Here is a 21,320-nt window from a genome sequence, read left to right as displayed (position 1 = left end):
ATTTCACAGCTAATGGTCTACAAACATGGTCAGCAAAGAAAACACACATGGTCCTGGGGAGCACAAACTCCGGCAACAGACATTTAATCCTAACAAAGTGTGCTTCTTAACCTCTGGGTGTCGCTCCACCATTTCTTTAATAAGGCTATGCATTCAGTTTCCGAAATCAAGGCAACAGGCCTGCTATGTGTTGTATGGCCATTCAGATGCATATACTGTGCCTGAACGCCTTTAAGCAAGTGCATTTGGTACATGCTCCCCAGCACTATCATATGTACTTATGAGCTATCTCCCCCAAGATGGTAAGCCCCTTAAGGGCAAGTGCCATGCCTGATATCTCACCTTATTAGCCACACATGGCAGAGTAGCAATCCTATCTGTCATGTAGATGGCATTGTGCAATCTCTAAATTGCTCTTATGGATCAGCCCCTGAGTGCACTGTGACATTTGCCAATCTTCCAGACAAGGATCACAGAGGCTACGCAATTAGCTGGAATCACACCCCCAACAGAAACGTATTTATTCCTTGTTTTGCATACTTTGTTGTTTTCTTTCCTGAAGGTTTTTATTACAAGGACTCTTGCCTATTGGCCTTAGTCCTAGGGAGCGTGTGCTAAATGCACTTGCTTGAAGGTCAGACACATTAAATGCATCTGAATAGCCATACAGCACATGTGGGGCCTGTTGCTCTGTTTTTGGAAATTGAACCTTCCTTGGAAATGCATAGCCTTATCAAGAAATGGTGGAGTGATATCCATTGTGTGCTAAAATAAGTATTATACAGCTAGTACGCATAAGTGGAAGGCACTGTTCTTTACAAATACTAACTTATTTAATTCTCCAAGCATCCCTACACAATAGATGCTGCTTTTATATCCATTTTATAGATGGGAAAATGGAGAAACACAGAGATGAACTAATTCTAAATCACAGAATAGTAAATGGCAGCAGTGAGTTTCAAATACAGGAAGTCTGACTTCATGTCTGTGCCCTTAACTTATTCTGCACTGTTCTGCCTGAATAAGAATCTACAAAGATCTTTAGTCAAGACATGTGATCCGTTGTTCAACAAGGGGGAGAAAAGTGTGTTTACTCCTCCCTATGTGATTTATTTGGTTATATTCTAAAACTTTTCCTCATGCCAATAGAACTCCACGTACTATACTAAATTTTCCTGTACTGAAGGCATATGCAATGGTTAGCTTGACTGACACATAAAATACCCAAAACAAAATACCTCAAGACTTGAGGATTTTTTGTTTTATGAATTAGAGACATGAAAGGATTACCTAGGTATCAGAAGTGTTATAAGCTCACATCTGTAAGTCTTTCTTGGAGATTTTCATATTTATTGTTCAAGAATGTCCCCTGTCTGAAATATTTCAGTGTTCACTCTGGATCTTAGCTTGAAATTTATCTAATCCTTTTTAACTGTTAATTTTCAACTACTTTTTCTTCACACATGCTTTCCTTGTAATGTTGAACACTTCTTACATTTTAATTCCAGATGTCCTGAAAACATGCTAGTAAACATGCAGACATATTGTAAAGGTTTAAAATCCAGGGTGTGTATACATATATCAACAGGAGTTATGAATTATGTATACCTCAAGCCTATATAAATTAGATTTTGAAGAACAAGCATCACAGTACTCAGGCAGGTCATAATAAGAGATTCCATGTGAAATGTAAAAACTACCTTGAATAAATTATCCATAAGTTGACACTCTCATTAGAATGACATATTTATTATTTCTGGGTTTGTGACATTCCTTTAATGCACTTTGACTAACTGTTCTAACAGCATGTTAAGAAACCATTGCAGGCCTCGGCACCGCCCCCCCCCCCCACCCCCGCCGGAATTAGCAGACTTTATTTACATTTGAACTAAAATGATTTAAAAATAATATAACATTAAAAACAATCACCCATTTCCAAATGTAGAATAATAATATCATTTTCTTCTGCCCAGAAACATTTAATTAAAGCAGGATATAACTTTAGTAATTATTTTCGCACAGAATGAGTCTAAAATTAATAGTCAATTGTGAGACTGTTCAAAAATTGGGAGACTGACAATCAAAACAATCTTAAATGCTTTGTTTGTGTGATGAAAAGGAGTGATCCTTTAATTCCCTCACACACATTAAACTGATTTCACAGACTTTCTGTGCTGGTGTTTAACATAGTCAAGCGCTTGAGGTTACATAAAATAAACAGTCTTGAGATCTGATTGCAAATGTTTGCAATTTACGATGTAAACTGAATTTGTGAAAAAATAACAGGATCCCATATGACTGAAGCCAAAAAGGCATTTTTCAGAAATCAAAATAGTTCCGAAATTTGAGTATTGTATTATGCTAAAGTATTACCATCTGAGGATCTAAAAAGTTATGAATCTGGGGAAAAACTCAAAATAGATACTTATCAGTTCAGCTTCAAGCTAAGGCCTAGGATCTCACTGGGCCTCCTGTATTATAGGGTCTTTAACACTAATGATGTTTTGAGTAAGCTCTTTTAATTCAGTTTTCCTTAATCAGGGATTTTATAGCTTGGGAAGTCTTTGCACATCCTTTAGATCTGCGGGACAATTGCGGGAAATTTTAATTATTTATTACGATTATTATTGAGTTTGGACCAAAACGACACACACTGGGCACACTTTATAGTGAAGCTTTCTTCGGTCCCCTTCTCAGAGTGGCCTGGAAACACGGGGTTGGGAACTCGGGGTTCACACATCCAGGCGTTTGGGCCGCGGCGCTCCGCAAAGCGGGCTCTGCGCGAGCCCCAGTGAGAAGCTGGATCCCCGAGGGACCCACCCCGACGGGAAAGGAAAGGTGGCCTCGGTACCCGCTGAGTCTCGGGAGAGCGGACTCTGGAGGAGCGGGAGGACGCCGCCGGCGCCCCTGACGCAGGTCCCACAGGCCGCGCCAGGCTCGGGCACCGCCGACGGGGCAGAGAATCTTTGACCTTGCTTTTTCTCGCCCACCGGGGCTGCGTCCGCGGGCTCCTCGGCCAGCCGCGCTCCCTCGAGGACCCAATCCCGCGGGCTCGGCACCCAGCCCACCCGGCGCCGGCGGCCCGAAACGTTCCAGCCGACTTAGGCCCCGCTGCCGCGCTCCTTCGCTGGTGCCGGGCGCCCCGCCGGCCTGGGCCCGGACGCAGCGCCTCCTTTGACCTCAGGCTCCCGGAGCTCGGCTGTAGCGATCGGCCAGGCCCCGGACGGGACCTCCAACCTCTGGCCCCAACTTCTCCCGTGACCTCCGACCTCCCTCGGGGTGCCTCGGGACGCGTCCGAGCCCGCGTCGGTGGCTGGATTAGGGTTGGAGTGTGGAGCCTGCCGGTTTGGACCCTGGACTCCAGAGCCGACGGGAGCTCGCCGGAGGCCACCAGCCCAGGCAGGCGGCGCGGCGGCTTCAAAGCTCACCCCGCCCCCAAGCAGATGTTTATTATGAAAACTAGGGACCCTTGTCAAGTAGAAGACCCGCAAGGCCTGAGCGCTGAATACGGCCCAAGTCCTGTTCAGTGGTCTTTGAAGGCTAAAAGATAAACATTATCACCCACGTCTACTCAGAGTAACAGCTTTGAGTGCGAGCTCAACCTGGGAGAGGGCTGGGTGCGGGCGGCAGGAGCACCACTCGAGGACGCGGGGCTTTGTCGCAGGAAGGACCTCCTCTAATCGTCCTCCACCCCCAAGGGGAGGCCCCAGGGGACACACGGGAAACCCTCAATTTTGTCGAAGGGTGTCCCTTATCCCAAGAGCCCGAGTGAGAAGGGAAAAGAAGGTCCTGTCCCGAGTCTTCACGGTCCCTATCTACCTCCAAATAGGCAGCGCCTCCGGGCTTAAGTAGGTGAGATTTCTTCTGGGAGAGGGTACGGATGAGGGCTCCTTGGTACCATACAAACGGCTAGAACCCGGCTTTTCCTAAATACGATCCTAGCTGCCACCTTTCCATAAGTTTAACGAACGAAGACTCTATTTGGGCCAAAGAGGTAAACTGAAGCGGGAGGCGTGGGACCCGCCCTCCCCGCCGCCCCCGCCCCGCTTCACGGCTCTTATCCTACTTCCAGACCGCCACCGACTACGGGGGAGGGTTGGCGACCTGGGACTGAGTATTTTGTAACAATTAACCCAGGTGGATTTTGCACCGCGTGACCACGCTTTCCTTCCTTCCCAAAATGTTCCTTAAATGAACTTCAAGGATGAAAGTGCAGCAAAATGAACAACAAGAGTCCGTTTTGGGGAAGGAGATTATTCTATTCTATGTTATTTTACATAGTATCTGTTCCTTTATTGATTTAGTGTAAAATCAATCCGTTTTCTTCATTGGGTGGATAAAATGGGACAGGAGAGGGGGATTTTCGCTCAGCGCTACAGAGAGCCACGAGAGTCATCATTCTCACCGCCCCTTGATTGCCGCACGTAGAGAGCAGAGGCAAGCTCTTTTCCAAGCTGGTATAGTCGAGAGAGATACATATTCATCAAAAAGGAAGAAGGAACGACTATCCTGGATAGTTTAATAGCAACAGGAGTAAAGATGACGCGAACCCCATCAAATGAAACAATACTATTTTCATTCAATTGATCGCAAAGTGTCTTCAATTAATAACTTGGCACTTATTTAAAAGGTTTAACAGAGGTGAGACCAAAACATTTTGTACCGACAACACGTCATGAAATAACAGCATCTTCTTTTGTTTAAAATAACTTAATACACTAGAAAAAATATGGCAAATATAAATAATTTTGTTTTCATGGAGAACAAATAGTTACAAAGCTCAACCGCATACCAAAGTTCAGCTAAAAGAGCTTTTCCTCTTTCTCGTAAATTAGAAGGGATTAAAAAAAAAAAAAACTAAGGAGACTTTTTAAAGAATTGGGATACAGATTGCTCAGTCCAGGGTACCCCAGTTTAAATAGCTACATGGATTGAGACAAACAAAAAAATTATTTGAATATACACCTTTGTGAGATAAAATGCAAATGTTGAAAGTCAACCATTTTTCACACATTATAGCCAAAATAAACTTTGCTCGTGTGTATCAACATATTTTACACAAACTTAGTGCCTGTATCTAGCTGGGTGTTGTTTAAAGTGAGTGTGATGGGACTGAGAGGGGGAAATAAAGCACGGTGTTCAAATAGGACTTCAGTAAATCTGCAAGAGGGAATACAAGAATAAGGGGAGAGGGGGACTAACACTGACCGCCCACTGTGTATCAGGCACCACGTGAGGCGCTGTACGTTAATCATTTCTCTTTTCTTTTTCCCTACATTTTCTACTTGCCTCTGTCGTCTTGGGACAGTAAGAGTGTAACTTTTTTGCCCTTCAAACTTTTTTCTTTTGTCCCCCCAGGATTAAAGATGGGACAAAAAATATAGATAGATAGAAATATATATCAATTTTCAGATGCTTTGGGTATTGTTTTTCATACCGAAAATGAAAATGCAGTTAAGTGCATGTAAGTAAAGCGGGAGGGTGGGGGGAGACACCGTCAATGGAATACAAGTAACATGCAAGCCAGACTTTATTGTCAGCAGTCTGGACAGTTCTGCCATAACAATTTCTCAGAGAAATCATTGTCTGTGGTTATCATTTTTGTATTAATATCATTTTTTTATCTCCTCGTTTTTATACTGTCTTCCCTCTTCTTGCTCTTCCATACGTGGTTTTTAACTCAAAGCATCTGATTCAACGTAAAAGGAGGCCCGCCTCTCTTATCAAATTTCTTGTATTAAAGCGAACTTCGCAGAAAAAGGTCAGTTTCAAAACCTGTGAACTTCCCAGCTGCGTACTTTTTTTTCATCTTAATTCTTTAAATAAGTATACCTCTTCCTTCTGTTTTGCCTTCTTAGCCCATTAAAAAACAACAACAACAACAACAACAAAAAATACACTTTAAGTTGGTAACTCCCGCCCCAGTTATCTCGAGATTTGTCCCGGTTATTTTTCCATATTTTTTAATGTACAAAATACTTTAAAATTTTTTTCTTTTTTATTCCTTGGTTCTCCGATTTCAGCTTCTGCTGAATAGTAATAAGTTCCCTTTCTCTTTTTCTCTCTGGTTTGTCTTTTCTACAGTTTCCCCCTCATTTTTTACTAACAAGATTTTTATTTCTACGCAAAAGTCCATCGTTGCAGTTTTACCGTGAGCCACACTTCATTGTCCCAGCACTCTTCAGACTTCCCAAACCCATCCCTACAAAGCCAAATTCTAGGCCCCTAGACAGGTGAATGGTCAGGAGCCACGAAGCTGGTGCCCTTCTTAGGATCCCGGGTGCTGCCCTCCGAGTCCGGGATGCAGAAGAGGGCAAGGGGCCATCGGCGGGGCAGAAAGAGGCTCGGATTCCGAGGTCCGGGGCAGGTAACAGAGAAGCAGCGGGGCTCGGAGGGCATGCAGGCTGCGCGCCGTGCTGCAGGCGCGACCCTGGCGCTGCCGTCACAGACCCAGGGCGGCCGCGTGCTTTTTGGCTTTCAGTCTGAGATCCGCGATGCTGGAGTTCTTGCTGGTAGTCTTGGCAGCGGCAGCTGCAGCCACGACGGAGGCGGCAGATGCTGAGTCTGCGGCCAGCGTGGCGAGCGGCAGTCCGAAGGGCGGCGCCGGGAACATCATGTAGGGCGCGTGCGCGGCCAGGTGCGGGTGCAGGTGGTGGTGCGCGTGCGCCACGGCGCTGTCCAGCTGCAGCTGCGCCTGAACCTGAAAGGACAAGGGCGTCACGTTGCAATGACTATCCTAGGGTGACAACAGAATAGAAACAGAGCATTAACGGCGTCCAGCTTAGCTTGGGGAAGGCTGGGGCAGGGGACGGGGAAAGGGACGTTTAGCTGACCTCAGTTTGTTACTGAATCTGGGATACTCCAGTGCCCCTGAGTATTCTGCAGCTCACTCAGAGTGGCTTATCCCCCTGAGTCCCAGTGACTCCCATCTGCGGTGATTGTTGGCGCCCCCTTAGGAGCTGGGCTAGTCAGAGGGCGACAATGCTATTGTGCTAATACATCACTCCCCTCAAAATAACAATGTATATTGGACAGATGATGGGGTGAGTGTCCTTACCCTCCTCTCTTGGTGCTGCCATACACCTCTTAACTCACTAGTAAAGTACCAATAAGCAAACTACAAAACTTTAAAAATGTCACTTAGAGAAGTTACTACATCTTCATCACAACTGGCACACTTGTTAGTACTCCTAAACTTTACTACTATTAAAATTACATTGGGATCTTGTTAAAATGTAGATTCTGATTCAGAAGGTCTAGGTCAGGTCAGAGAATCTTGCTTTCTAACAATCTCCCAGATGGTACTGATGCTGCAGACTCAGAGATCACCTTCTGAGTAGTAAAGTTCTTCTCTTATGATCCCCCTCTCTCTCCAGTCATTCTCTCCTGCTTCAGATGCCTAGCATCAGGCTACTAGAATCCAGTGGTGCCAAGAGAGCTAAGACCTCCCTAACACTAATGCTCAATATACAGGGCACACTCAGGTGTGACTCAGTGTGACTCAGGTCACACTTTTCTGACCAGGGACTGGCAACTCAGAGTTAATTAATGACTTCACAGTCCTATCTAGCAAGGGCCCTGGCCAAGGGTGGGGAATGTCTGATACTGGCTGGGAATAGATTGCACCCTTAGGCTTGGAGAATGGGGGAGTTCAGAGCCCTGGGATATCCTAGGATTAATTATTGCTGCAGGCTGTACTTTTAAAATGTAGTCTTAAAGGTTTCTTTATGGCTAAGAAAGGGTTTGCATTGGCAAGGTGTCCCTGGGAAGACCAATGTTTTCCTCTATACTATAGATGAAGGTTTGCAGCTTAAAAAAAAAAATCAAGTCTTAATGGGTAGTATTTTAGTTATTTATTTATTTTCTTTGGTCAGAGATATTTAATGTGACTAAGAGGTAGAAAATACCTCAAAAAATATTTACAGAGTTGCCTCAGAAATACCTTAGGACTAACCTTTGTATTGGATCTGACAAAGTCTTAATCAAAAGGCTTTCCCTTCCTTTCCCCAAGTGCAATCTTTAGTGCATTTTTAAAGGACCAGTTGCTGCCCTCAGGCATTGTAGGTTTCCCATGAGGACAGAAAGGACTAAGCATATAGGCCTCTGACACTGTGCTGCTGCTAAGTCACTTCAGTCGTGTCCGACTCTGTGTGACCCCATAGACAGCAGCCCACCAGGCTCCCCCGTCCCTGGGATTCTCCAGGCAAGAACACTGGAGTGGGTTGCCATTTCTTTCTCCAATGCATGAAAGTGAAAAGTGAAAGTGAAGTCGCTCAGTCGTGTCCGACCCTCAGTGACCCCATGGACTGCAGCCTACCAGGCTCCTCCGTCCATGGGATTTTCCAGGCAGGAGTACTGGAGTAGGGTACCATTACTGTATAGGTTTTTAAATGAGAGTGTATCCACTGTATCATCTGAAAATTGATTCTATAACTGTACACCCATATTAGAGCCCAGAGAAAGGGGATGTTCAACAGTTCAAGCAAATATCCAGGTCTTTTTACAGTTAAAAACAGGTTAAAACTGGGCTGTACTTGCCTGCTGAAATGGCATCCTTAAAGCACCTACATTGACGTAGGGTGCTACTCTACAAGCTTCAAATTGGCTGGCAGCCCCTATGAGGACGCCTGTGAAAAATGGGGAACAAAACAAAATAAAGTGAGGTTAACACGTTCAGCACTTTTTCCCGAGGTTTCAAATGGTACCAAGATATAATTATTTCTTTTGGAATTGGACTGGTATCTTCCTAAACTGTTGCCAGAATTAAAATCAATGTAATTTACTCCCAAATTTTAGGACTCTCATTAACTGCCTTCAGGGTAGATTTTTAAATAAGGACCACAGTTATCTTTGAGAAGGTTTTTTTTTTGGCTTCATAATAACAGTATTCCGTAATACTTTTTATTTAGAGTATCAAATGTTCTTTGTCTGAGAAGCATACCTTTATGAAGTTGATTTTCTTGCTTTCTACATTTAGCTCTTCGATTTTGAAACCAAACCTAAAATTGGAGGAAAAAAATAAAATCTAGGTGATATGACTCAAAAATTTTTTTTAATTTATAGGAGTATGATGAAAGAGTAGCATTTTAGGCAAGGAATGGAAGATACAGCAAGCAGTCTTTGAATTATATACAACAATCTTAATTTCCAAAGTTAAAAACATAAATGAATGACAAAAATAATTTCCTATACTCTTGCAAGATATATTGTTTCTTGATAAATTACTCAAGTTCTGTTTTCATGTTTCCAGAATTAGAGTCCCCCAGGCCTAAAACTCACCCTGATACCTGATACTAAAGTGATAATGGGTTTAGATGTTGCCCAGTAAGACCTGAGAAAAATGTGCTCATTAAGAGCCTGTAATATTAATTAGCTTCATCTTCAAGAAAAACCAAACACCAAAGCAAATAGTGACTCTGGTTTTTTTTTTTTTCCCTTGGGGGTGGGGAGATAAGAGTGGGGGAAGAGGTAATTAGTGTTATAAAAGCCTCACTACAAAGAAGTTTAGAATTTCTCTCTTCCTCCGTGCAGCAAAGTGTAACCTGGTAGCAGAAATAATTATGCCATTATCATGACAATCTAATTTGCTTCTATAGAAAAAGTTGCTGAGTGCAGTTACAGTATCCAGAAGTATCCAGAAGGTAGATCAAAATTTAAATAAAAACATGAGAAAAATAAATACCAGCAATAAAGTTCATTTATTACAAGAAAAAAGAGCATTTTGTGGAATGGGACTGGGGTATGAATCATGTAATTCTGGATAATATCTTCTCCCAGATACTACCGTCTTAGGTAAACTTGCCAACTTTTAGAAGCAGTATGGCAGATTTTAAGAAATTCAAACAAAGCTTGCTTTTATACTCCAATAACACAGCATTATGTTCCAATAATACAGCATATTGACTGATTCACAAGTTAATGTTTAAAAACATGAAAGCAAAATACTGCTTCAGAGCTTTTTCCTTGTTTTTGAAAGCAAGTGTCACAGTCAATGTAAATCTTCAAAAATTCCCCTGCCATTTAGTGTAATAGAAGGGTAGATTTCATGCCAGGGTGGCATTCTTTGTGTACATCACATGGCCTGAGGCTTCTTGCCTCTTTTTTCCCCTAGAAGAGTTGGAACTGATATACTAATGCTCACAACTGTAATAATTATCATCATGTCTTTAAGGGGTTTCTAAGTCCCTAGAGATCTCAGTACACAGAGCAAAGTAGGACAGGCTTAAAAAGGAAGGCTCTGCTGTTGATGCTGTGATGACCAAGGCAGCCTATTATTACTTTTCCCCTTTAAGGGGACTGCTCTGTTTTTGTCCTGATCCTATTACAAGATGTGGGGAAGCCCCATAAGAATTGCATAGTTCGCTGCAGATGGTGGTCTCTGCGCCCAGAGACCTAGGGAGTATCTGTTACAGTGATACTTTGTAACAGCTGCAGATGTTCAGGCCTAAAACTGCTCCATGTGTTCAAACAAATAATGACCATCATTTTCTCCTATTTTATTATTTGAGTGGAAATAAAACCTGAAACATTTAAATTCGTTTTCCATAAAACTAAAACGGTATGTATGCATGTATGTATATAATTTTTTTCCCTTAAGTGCTCCCAAAGCCTACTTTTGCCATTAAATTCACCCCCACAACCAGTAAAGAAAATCTGCTCCAATACTAACTTCACTGAGTGTGGCACTTGCTGGGATCAGACTTTGGAAATGTCAATATTAAGATATGTTGGTTGCTTTAAAATCAGTTTCTGATTCAGATTTGCTTCCCTAGTTAAGTGAGAGAACAAAGAAAGAGTGACCAAATGCATTTATTTTCTCCGCTATTTCACACACAGTTTGAGATCGACTGCTAAGGGCAGACTGTAAAATTCTGCACTTAACAGTTGCTAATTTTCTTTATAGTCTGTACATCTATAAACCTAATTGGCATATCCGCCTGGCAAACCTAGATCCCAGAGCAGACCCTCAAGGAAACCCAACTCGGATGAACAAAATGTTCGTTGTAACTTTTAAAGCATCCAGAAGATAAAACGTTTTCTGTGGGATTTTTTTTAAGGCTTATAAAAGTAGGCCCATTAGGATTAAACCACATTAAAGGCATTGTGAGGCGAGGGGGGTGTGGTTTATAGAAACCCTGGGAGCAAGCCCAGCAAAGCTTTCTTCTGCTGGGAACATATGTTGGTATGGGGTGAAGGAGAGCCCGGGAAGGCTTTAGGACTAAGATCTACTTTGGAAAATAAGACCTCTAGCAAAGACTTTTCTTCCCTTCTCACTTCACTCCTGACACTTGAACCCGCACACTCATCCTGTGTACCTCAAGCGACTGTCCAACCCCAGGCATTCCCCCTCCTCTGCTCCCTGCGACCTCCTCACAGCCGGATACCTGCACTCGGGCCTCGGACAGCCCCAGCCGTTGGCTCAGTTCTTCACGCATAAAGGCGTCCGGGTAGTGAGTCTCATCAAAAAGCCTTTCCAGCTCGTTGAGTTGTTCCAGGGTGAAATTGGTCCGACTTCGCCTCTGCTTGATTTTGGTCTGGCCTTCGTCCTCCATCCCCTTCGCATCCTCTTTGCGATCCTTCAGCTCTGGGGACACTGGAGGGGGTACCACGAACAGGGCCATACGCATATGTCCCCGCGCACACAGCAACACACACACACACACACACACACACACACACACACACACACACAGACAAAAAACAACACAGCAAATACCATGAGCAGATTTGTCTCCAGGAGGATGGCGGTTTCTGCCCCCTCCCGGAGTTCCTGTCCAGGCCCTTATCCCGCTGAGAGGAAGAGGATCCCGTAGATGCGAAAAGATCAACTGGGGTGGCTGCCGCGGGCAAGGTGGGCATTCTTACCCAATCCCTTTCACAACTGCGGCCCCAGTTCACCTTCTCACTGTTCACCCCCACAGTCCCCTGCCCTCCCCTGCGAACACAAACCAATTCCACTCACCCTCTCCCTTGCGTTCACTCTCTCCCACACACGCACAGAAATCAAAAGCGCCGCACCCCGTGAGTCACAGAACGCGATCCCGGCAGAAGAGGGCGGCGAGGCCACGGACTGGGCTCTGACACCGGCCATTCCCGGAGTGCGGACCCCTTCTCAGCCAGCGCTGGCTGCCGCCGGCTCTCCCGTCTTCTCTCAAACTTGCTGGTCTAATTTGGGAACAATTGGGCTGCTGGGTCACAGCTGGAGGACAAGACCCCTGTGCTGCACTGCGCTGGGAGCCACTTCCCTGGGCGCTGTGTACAGACCCAGGGCTCGAGCCAAATAGCGCGGACGGCCCCTGGACAGCCAGGCAGTCCCTGTCCCCGCTGCTGAATCCCAGTCGCCAGAGCAGAGGCGCCCACGCCATGTTGGCGGCCTGGAGGGCTCGCTGCCCACACCCGAACAGAAGGAGAGAGGCAGAAAACCAGCTTCGGGAGGCCCGCGAAACAGACCGCTGCCTCTGTTCACTTCTCCCTCCCCATTGGAAAGGCGGACTCGACCCTAACCGCTTAAATCCACAGAGATCAACAGGTTCAAGCGGAACATTCGCGATCCGCGGTTTCTATTGGTTGCGCAAAGGCTTTTCAGGCATCCAGAAGCTTGGATGTTTAATAAAATATGCATTTTTCTGCTCTAGGTTCGCATACATCTGTTGTCACTTTCCTGCCCTTCCTTCTCCTCCCTTTAAAAACAGGAGCTTCGGAAGTGTGAGCATACAGGGACACCAGAAGGATGTGGCTATATATATATAGGCCAAGGGGCACTGATCAGGGGAGTTGGTATCAACGTAAGCGGCCCTCTGGAACCTTCATCCTCTGGGCCTGAGTCGAAGACTTGGGTTTTTAAGGTGCCAAAGCTGAGTTTAGAATAATTGAGTCTGTTTGCAGTTCTCCCTAGCCCAGAATCCTTATCAACATGAGTGTTAAAAATCATTTCTATAAGAGCCAGGCTGCAGAGAAATTAATATTTGCCCTGAGTTTGGAAACCAAAATCCCAAGACTTCATTTGCCCTGAGTTGACTCTAAATTCGCGGTCCGGCCTGCTGGTGTACCCAGGGCCTGGAGCTTGGGACTCAGGCCAGGGAGGCTGCACTGGACTGCCTGACAGTAATGCCACCACTTTCCATTTTTACTTGGTACCCCGTCTGGGAGAAGACCACTAGAACTCAGCCCGGGTTGGCATTCTAGTTAAGCGTTTCCCGCATGTCTATTTCTCAAGAGTTCGTTTTGCGGACATGCGTCCTTCCTCCAGGAAGCAATAGATAATATTATAGCACAAACTCAAGTCAAGTTAATAGGAAAATATTTCCATTTATATCGTAAAGAAATTTAAATATGAAAACACACCCTTCAGATTCTGCCAAAGCGGCGAGACGGCTTTATTTCAGGCTCACAGTGGAAGCCCCTCAAACTTTGGGGGCTTCAAAGAGAAAGATGTCCACATTTCCAGTTGATTAATAGACTTAAAATAATCTCTATTTCGCCCCCAAATTTCCACTTATTGGCCTAAACAAGAACAGACTTTGTTATAAACAACTTAATTGCTTGCTTAAATATGTGATTCTACGCATGTCACATATTTTCTTAATTGGAAAAATATGGCAGCTCACCAGTTACTGCAGGCACCAAGTGCCAAATTAATTTTATTGTTGAACTCCTTTGAATTGGTACAGGATGCTCCACCATTTAGAAAAAGCCTTTTCCAAACACTTTGCTGGCACCAAAGGATTATCCCACCACAAAACCAGAATACTGGATGATGCCGCGCAGTAAATATCGGAAAACAAACAAACAAAAAAGGAGCCTAATGCGTCTTCCGAAAGAAAACAGCGCACAGCCTGAACCTCAGCCTGCCTTGGTCTCATTCTACCTTCATAGCTCTAAGAAAATGGGAAGCTTTGGTTCCTAAGATTCAGGGATCCAGAGTCTTCACGGAGTTGGAGTGGTTCTTAGAGGCAGCCGCGAAACCCGGGGCGACTCCAGGGTGAAATCCCAATCAACCTCCGTCTCCGTATCTCTTTCCCCTTTCTCCCTCTCTCTTTTTTTCTCCCCTCGGGCCTAGGAAAGGGACTCCCGCAAACTCGTTGCTACATGCTAACTGTAATCCCGCCGCTTGGCCCAGTGACGGCCAGCATCCACTTCGGCAGCCGGGTCCCCAGAACTTCCCCACCCGCCCGCCGGCCGTCCGGCGGGGCCCATCCTCCGGTTGGTGAAAATGCATTTGGGTGGAATGGGAGCATCCGAGAAAGGCGCGCGCAAACCCCACACGCTCCCCCTCCTCCACACACACACACACGGACCCCACCCACGACCGTGCACACCACCGGACTCCCACCCCTCCGTCCTCACTCTGGCTTCCAAAGCTGGGGTCCAAGGGCCCTCTCCGCGGCCGCCCCCTTATTCCTCCCCCGTCGGGCCTGGGGATCCTCTCCCGCCCGAGAGGAGTCGGGAAGGCGGGAAGGGGAACCGCGGCCGGGGGTCGGGCCGTTACCCTCGGTGAGCCGCGGGCTGCCCGGCTCCCTGCTTCTCTCGGCGGCGCCCATGTCCAGCTCCCGGACGGGAGAGCGCCCTCCTCCTCCAGCTCCTCCGCCTGCTCCTCCTCCGCCTCCACCTCCTCCGCCTCCGCCTCCGCCTCCTCCGCCGCCGCCGCCTCCGCCGGCCGCCCGGACTGCCGGGCTGCTGCGGTCGTCGCGGCCCGGCTCCGAGCAGCCGCTCGGCTCCTTGGCCCCGCGCAGCGGCCCGCTCTCCAGCACCTCCCGGTACGTGATAGCCTCCTTCTTCTCCTTCACTTTCTGGTCAAAAGACTTCGAGACGAACGCCGTAAGTTCTTCCATCGCCAGAGGTGCCCGTCAGCCCCGCGCTCAACCTCTCCCAGCCGAGCAGCCCCGCTCTTTTTTTTCCTTCTTCTTTTTTTACTGCTCCAGCCCCCCCAGTAATAACACATCAATGGGGCAGGGGGTGGGGGAGAAGGGGGAGGGGGAGGGGGGGAGAAGAAGAAAAAGAAGAGAAGAAAGAAGAAAGAGGAGGAGAAGTAGAAGGAGAAAAAGAAGTAAGAAGAGGAGGAGGTGGAGGAGGAAGAAGAGGAAGAGGGAAGGGGCGGGGGCCGCCGGAGGGAAGTGGGAACCGCTGCCTCCCTGCCTGAGCGCGCTTGTTCAGTGTGAAGATCTTTGACAATTCTTCCTGCGGAGAGTTCAGATCTGATAGCGACGCAGCGCTTGAAGTCTCACTATTTATACTTCGCAAAGGCGGCCCCTTGTTCTGAGTAAATTACCTCCCCTCGCAACTCGGAGGGAGCCCCTTCCCGGGAAGCTCCCGCGCCACTACCTGGGGGTGGGGGAGTGGGGGTTGGGAGGTGGTGGGGGTGATAGGGAGAGAGGGAGAAGAGGGGGAGAGAGAGAGAGAGAGAAAGAAAGAAAGAGATTGAGATTGATTAAGGCTGGAGTCCAGGATGGCTGGAGCTGGAGTATGAGGACAGAGAAGGGGGACCGGAGGGAGTGGGAAGAAGAGGCAGTCCCAGGCCGTCCGGCTTTTCGGATACCTCGGCCGCCTGCGCTCTTGGCCATTAATTCAGGATTGACAAGAATCCCTAATTAATTTAATTAGGCGTGGATTTTTGCGTTGGTGTCACGACTTACTTAAACACTGGGGAGCTGGACTTATTCCGCCGGGGCGTGGCCAAGAGGAAACTGACAAGTGCGCTGCTCCAGGAGTCAGTAGGGTATCCTGACCCGGCATACGACCCTGCGTCCTCGCCAGGCGTCAGGGTGCAGCGCAACTGCTCGGCTCCGCATTGCTGTCCGGCAGCCCTGCCCTGCCTCAGGACCCCGGGACCCCGTTTTCTTATCCTGACCCTGTACCCCAGTCGTACATGCCTGCTCTCCCCAACGCCGACCCGAAACCTTGTAGCCTGGCATCCTGGCTTCACAACGCTGCCGAGTCAGGGTCCTTTACAATTTCTCAGGCCCGCGCAGCTCCTTTTTAGGGGCTTCCCGGCCCGCGGCCAGAGCTGAGCCTGGGTCTTCACCAAGCTCCCCGCCCCAGGGAGTTTGAGTCACCCCATTATTCGCGTCCTGGAGACCATGCCGACTACTGACAAAACTCGCTCGAACTGGCTGGTTGTTTTAACACATTTTCCGAGCAGCTGTTCCCTGACAGATTCCATTTTAAAGTGTTTCTTTAGCGCTTGATCAAGGACAGTTTGACTTCGTTCCCTCTTTGAGGTCTCAGGACCCTCACCCTGCTCCCTTACTCTTTGCACTGGGACTCCTCCCACAATGAACTAAAGAAACTCTACTTTAGAATCCCAGAAGCATTCTAATTAATTTCCTATTTTTGAAAAGATCATGATTATTCCTCTTTGAGTTTGAAAAAAATCGATGTTAAGTTTGTGCCCCACCTAATTTCATTTATCGTGGACTATTTTAAAAAATGCTCGCTGGGAGAAAAGTACCCCTCCTCTCCACTTAACGCTACGATTTAAAATGATATCCCCGGACTCTGTTCATGGAAGCTGTTATATGGATGGACACATCTATATTCTTGCGTCATATATGCGTATCGTGCAGGACAAAGCTTGCTGTGAGAAGTGTGGCCGTGTATATATACCCCTCACATAAGACTATTTACATGTGAAAAAAAGAATACTTACATATTGAAAGTTATATTTACCTGCATGTGTAAACACACCGTTTCAAGTGTGGCTTCGGGAATATTTTTGAATAGTCTGAATATTAAATACAGTCTTTCTGATGTTAAAGGTAACTTGTCCGTTTTCTTGGATCTTATAGTCTTAGTAAAAATAAAAGCAATTATAGAACTTTGGTTCTGATATCTTCCAACCATTGGTTAAGGCATCAAAACAAAGTTAACAGATAATTTGAGAAGTTCTGTCAAAGCAACCTGAAGCATTCCTAAAAAGAGAACACAATTATACCTTAATATGTTACTATTTCTAGAATATATATCTTTGTCACTATTTTTCACTACTTTTACATTTTTTCAGATTAAAATATTCACAGTTGAACTTAAGGAAGATGGAAATCTTACTTTTTAGAATTATTACTTTGCTTTTTTCACTTGAATTCTAAAGTTTTTTTTCCTTCTTAAAATATTTCATTTATTGCTACTTTTAGGAGAAATAATTAAGAACTTTAAGTTTCCAGTAGCAGTAGTTTTTAGGTATCAATAAATTACAGGAGTGCTTTCTTTTATTACACTACAAAAGAGATTCAAATACTCTCACTTTCTAAAGTTATATGAATTTAGAAATATGATTTTGCAGTTAGTCTTGGGTTACTATTTGTGACCACTTTACTTCTGATATTATTAGAGGGGACTAACCGTAAAATTTTAATCCTTTAATAAAATCCACTTTTAAGGTTATTTAGCAGAATGACAAGTCATGGGGTCAGCTAAATGGATGTGATGCTCAAATAAGTTCTCAAACTGAGATGTTAAATGTGTATTCACAAACAGCTCCAAAACAGCATGATTAAGTCTGGTAAGGGATCAGGAAGCTCACCAACTACTTTTTTGCCTTTTCAAGCACATGACTTTCAAGTCCACAACTCAGATTCCACCTACTGAGCTTGAAGGAAAGATGGAACACTTTAAAGTTAATCAGGAAAGACTTGGATACAATAGTTGAATAATTCACACCAAATAGATTTTCCCATAGATTTTTCTGGCATGTTGCTCTTAGTATATTTACCAATAGTGGTGTTCATATTAGATGGAGCTATGTATGAGAGATCTGCAGTGTCTTAACTATGGATTCCTACTGCCCTAAGGGAAATTTAGTTAAAAAACCAAAAACAACCAACCAAGGTTTTGAAATCATATACTAATAAATGCTCACCAAGTTATAACAATGTTGTTCTTTAAATAGCAAATATTTTCTCAAGACAGTTCAAAATGCAGTTTTGGTAAAAACAAACAAACAATTGAGAGTAAAGTTCAGTGATCACCTGCAGACAGATGTACAGCTTCCAATAAAATTCAGGGCTCCAAAAGTTCATTTCTTTACCCTCCACCCCAGCTCTTGAATTATTTAAAATAAACTTGGAGTGTTGTAGTTAAGCTTTAAAATGGTCCCTCAAGACAGGTTAGTTAAGGTACAGTCATTTACAAAAAACAGTTGTGGAGATGATTTTCTCCATCTCAAATGTCTGTGCAACACTGTAGCTTGGGTACACAGCACTTGTTGGTTCACTCAGATCAAGGCCAACAGTTTACCTCCTTATCGACGCTTTTCCACATTAAATAAGGAAAAAATGATGTTCATGAAAGAACAGATAAAGTCGTGTAAATTACAGAAAATGCTGACTTGCTTTCATTTGTATTGGTTTAAATCACAACAAAACCCCCTACACATTTAATTTATTTTCCAGAAGAAACCTCCTGCCCCTGCCTCTGGCAGTTTTCTCCCGTTCCTCAACCAACCAGTTACTTTAATGGGAGAAAAAAATTTGTTCCCAGCCTGTGCCTTCACCTTTAGCGCAGAAGAAACACCGATTTTAATGCAGTTTTTCAAATAAATCATTACAATTTAATCACAACTCTGACGCTATACAGACACACTCCCTTGATTTATTATTGTTGGGCCAGTTTCCTCCTCTCCCAGCATGAGATAATCGATTTTGCTACGTGTGGGTGTCTTAAACATAACTTCCTATGATGCGGATTTGTTTACTGATTATCTCTGGAGATAACGACGATTACTAAGGCAATAAAACTTTCCTGTCCCCACCTTAATTGCTTTTTGGTAATAAGAAAATCAAATAATCAAGCACGGAAAACCAACACCAAACAAAAAATTGGCGGCGTGACAATCTACTCCTTCGGCTCTCCTAACGCCTGGCAGTTTCCATCGATGCACTCGAAAATTCGGCTGATGCTGCCTGGTGGTGGAACCAGGAAGGCGGTGAGCTTAAACTGAAGCAAGGTCGGTGAACGCCGGCGGCGCCCAGATTTGAAGAAACATTTCTAGGTCTGCGGCGCTTGCAAGTCTCCTGGAGGTGTAAGCCCGAAGGCCGGAATCCAGGTGATGCCCGCGTCCGGGACCTGAGAGGCAGCGCCCGCAGCTGACGGGTTCCGAGGCCCTACTCTGGCGTGAGGCGGCGCGGGCCTGGCGCAGCCTGTGTACTGGAGGCAGCGGCGGCGGCGGCTGCGGGAGGTGGGTGGGGGTAGGGGGTTGGCGGTCCGGCGGCGTGCTGGGAGGCGCATTGCGCATGCGCTGGGCACCTGGCTTCTGACCTTCTGAGGGCGAAGCTGGGGCCTTAGGGTGGTGGCGATTATAGGGCTGTACGCGCTCGCAGGCCTCAGGCTAGGCCTTGAGTCTAGAGGTGGTGAGGGAGAGTTAGCCGACTCTTTTACCCTATCCCTCCTCAAAACCTCTCTCTCTCCCGCCCCCACCGCCAGTTCCTGATCTTTGATAGCCTGCCTTTGGGTTTCTGGGTTTGCCTTGTAAGATGTGACTGGAGTTTGGTTGCTAGTTTTAGGTAGGGTGGAGCGAGAAGGAGGCTGCAACCTGGTGTACTCTGTCCCATCCACTCTGTTACATCTAGTTTAAATTCGCCTGCTCTTCCAGCTTACCCTCCCTCACTTGAATCCGCACCTCAACCCCTACCCCACCTCCTATCCTTCCTGGCTCACACTGGCATGCTGGGAAGAGAGGTGATGGAGGGTGACATAGACTTCCTTCCTTAACAAATAAATATATTTGTTATATTTATTCGCCTTTAACATTCATCTCTTTCCTTGATTTCAGGACTTGTGGTCATAGACCAAGAGCACAAGCGGATCTATGGTCTATGAGAGGTTATGCACTAGTATACATGTTGCCTGCTCTTGTTTTTAGGTCAACCTTAATTTTCTTTCGAAGGTTATGCATCTTTAAATGCACAGTGGAGGCCATTTCCCTTCCCGCCGCCTCCCCCCCGCCCAACCCCGCCCCGAATTAGCAGTAACTTACTTGTACTTGGGTTTCAACTGATTAGGTACTAGGTAGTTAAATAAAAGTGTTTCGTATTGTCACAAAAAAGTTTTCCAGTTGTCGTCTTTGGACTTAGCCATAAAAGCTCTAAGTGAAGAAGATATGCGGTTTTTGGGTTTAAGGATTATAGCAGATACGACAGGTGCAACCTCCTGGGGAAACTGGGTATCCTTTGAGAACCCCTTTAGCTCTAGAGTCTATAAATATTCACTTTCTTTGCAGACAAAGATTTCCTGCTAAGTGGTAGCACTCTATTACTGTATGTTCTTCAGTAAGAGGGCTAAAAATGTTTGAAACTGAAATAAAGGCAGCTGGCACCTACCAGCTTGGCTAGTCTTCCTAGTCTTACTAATTGGTCTTACCAGCTTGACTAAGCAAACAGTTGTATTATGATTTGGAAAACTTCTCTAATAAGATTGTTATGTTAGATGTATTGGTGTGTTTTCCACTTTTATTTTCAAACCATTGGGAAGAAATTCCTATGACTGATAATGCTTTAATGAAAAAAAAAAAGATGCTAGTCTGCAAATTTTTAGTTGTGCTGGGAGGAATGTTTTAACAATTCTGTACCTCTTGAGTTTTGCTTTATTTTGCTCATTAAGCTAGAATTTAACCTTAGTTCTTTTATTGCCTTGGGTGATTCTGTACTTGTTTGTGGATTTCTTCCTATGCTAAATGATGTTAACCCCATTTTTACTTTACACCTTTGAGGTGGATTTCCCATTGAAATGACTGTTCCTCCCCCTTGCCCTTATTTGGTCATGTGTCCAAGATCAAAAAGATTATAGTTTGATAAACTAAAGAATGAGTAGTGGTGAAATAATCATAAAATGTCCTTTAGGAATATTTGTTCTAACTGCCTGCTTTCTGAAAAAGATAACTGCTTACTTTACCTTATTGATTACCAGACAAAGGAACTACTTGTGTATGCCTTTAAGCTCTCTTTTGAATGATGCATTTTGGCTTCTACATCTTCAGTCAATCACCTAAACTTTACAATATGATGATTTTGTAAATTGATGTCCTACTGTAGCCATTATTGTCATAGCTTCAATTCTGTAATGGGAGTTAGTTGGATATGGTTTGTGACCATGAAACTGCAACCAGGAAGTAATAGAGACAAGTGAGAACAGAAAACTGAGAGCCTTCTCTCCCTATTTGCCTTTTCTGCTTACAGATGGGTTGAAAAAGTGTTAGGTTCTGGGACTCCTAAAAATCTATGCTCAATTTATCTTTGCTCTTACTGGAAAGAGCTATTAATGCATCTTGCCATGTGTCATACTTACCAATGGAGTTAAATAAAAACAGTTCTTCCTTACTGGAAATGTGT

The 21,320-nt window shown here is 45.2% G+C and overlaps 2 protein-coding genes across 6 annotated transcripts in view; one reads left to right on the top strand and one right to left on the bottom strand.

Annotated features, from left to right (window-relative positions):
* Positions 1-6,442: 6,442 nt before the first annotated feature.
* Positions 6,443-14,831, bottom strand: SHOX2 (SHOX homeobox 2). 3 transcript variants are annotated; one of them, XM_068982316.1, is made up of 6 exons: positions 14,489-14,831; positions 13,787-13,867; positions 11,385-11,593; positions 8,942-8,999; positions 8,539-8,627; positions 6,443-6,736 (listed from the first exon to the last, which is right to left on the bottom strand). In XM_068982316.1, the coding sequence occupies exons 1-6, from the start codon at positions 14,829-14,831 to the stop codon at positions 6,443-6,445; spliced, it is 1,074 nt and encodes a 357-aa protein (XP_068838417.1). The 3 variants fall into 3 exon arrangements, with proteins under 3 accessions (XP_068838417.1, XP_068838424.1, XP_068838430.1); XM_068982323.1 differs by lacking the exon at positions 13,787-13,867; XM_068982329.1 differs by lacking the exon at positions 13,787-13,867 and having other exon boundaries at positions 6,443-6,700.
* Positions 14,832-18,914: 4,083 nt separating this feature from the next.
* The window catches only part of RSRC1 (arginine and serine rich coiled-coil 1), a 444,205-nt gene continuing 441,799 nt past the window's right edge, over positions 18,915-21,320 (top strand). For 2 of the 3 annotated variants that reach the window (XM_068979359.1, XM_068979344.1), the window contains exon 1: positions 18,915-19,039. The gene's annotated coding sequence lies outside the window, so the exon portion shown is untranslated. Of the gene's footprint in view, positions 19,040-19,070; positions 19,172-21,320 lie in introns of those variants that run through there. The other variant, XM_068979354.1, reaches the window with a different exon arrangement.

The sequence above is a fragment of the Capricornis sumatraensis genome, chromosome 1 (assembly GCF_032405125.1).
Source record: "Capricornis sumatraensis isolate serow.1 chromosome 1, serow.2, whole genome shotgun sequence".
Taxonomy (NCBI): Eukaryota; Metazoa; Chordata; class Mammalia; order Artiodactyla; family Bovidae; genus Capricornis; species Capricornis sumatraensis.
This window is presented reverse-complemented; position numbering and strand designations above follow the sequence as displayed.

What these genes read in the sequence shown, in the direction of transcription:
- SHOX2 (XM_068982316.1), bottom strand. Translation starts at nt 14,831, where the DNA reads ATGGAAGAACTTACGGCGTTCGTCTCGAAGTCTTTTGACCAGAAAGTG. An exon ending in ATTAGGCTCCTTTTTTGTTT is followed by an intron (nt 11,594 to 13,786) that starts GTTTGTTTTCCG and finishes TACCCCCTCCAG; the next exon opens with TGTCCCCAGAGCTGAAGGAT. An exon ending in AGAAAATCAACTTCATAAAG is followed by an intron (nt 8,628 to 8,941) that starts GTATGCTTCTCA and finishes CATTTTTCACAG; the next exon opens with GCGTCCTCATAGGGGCTGCC.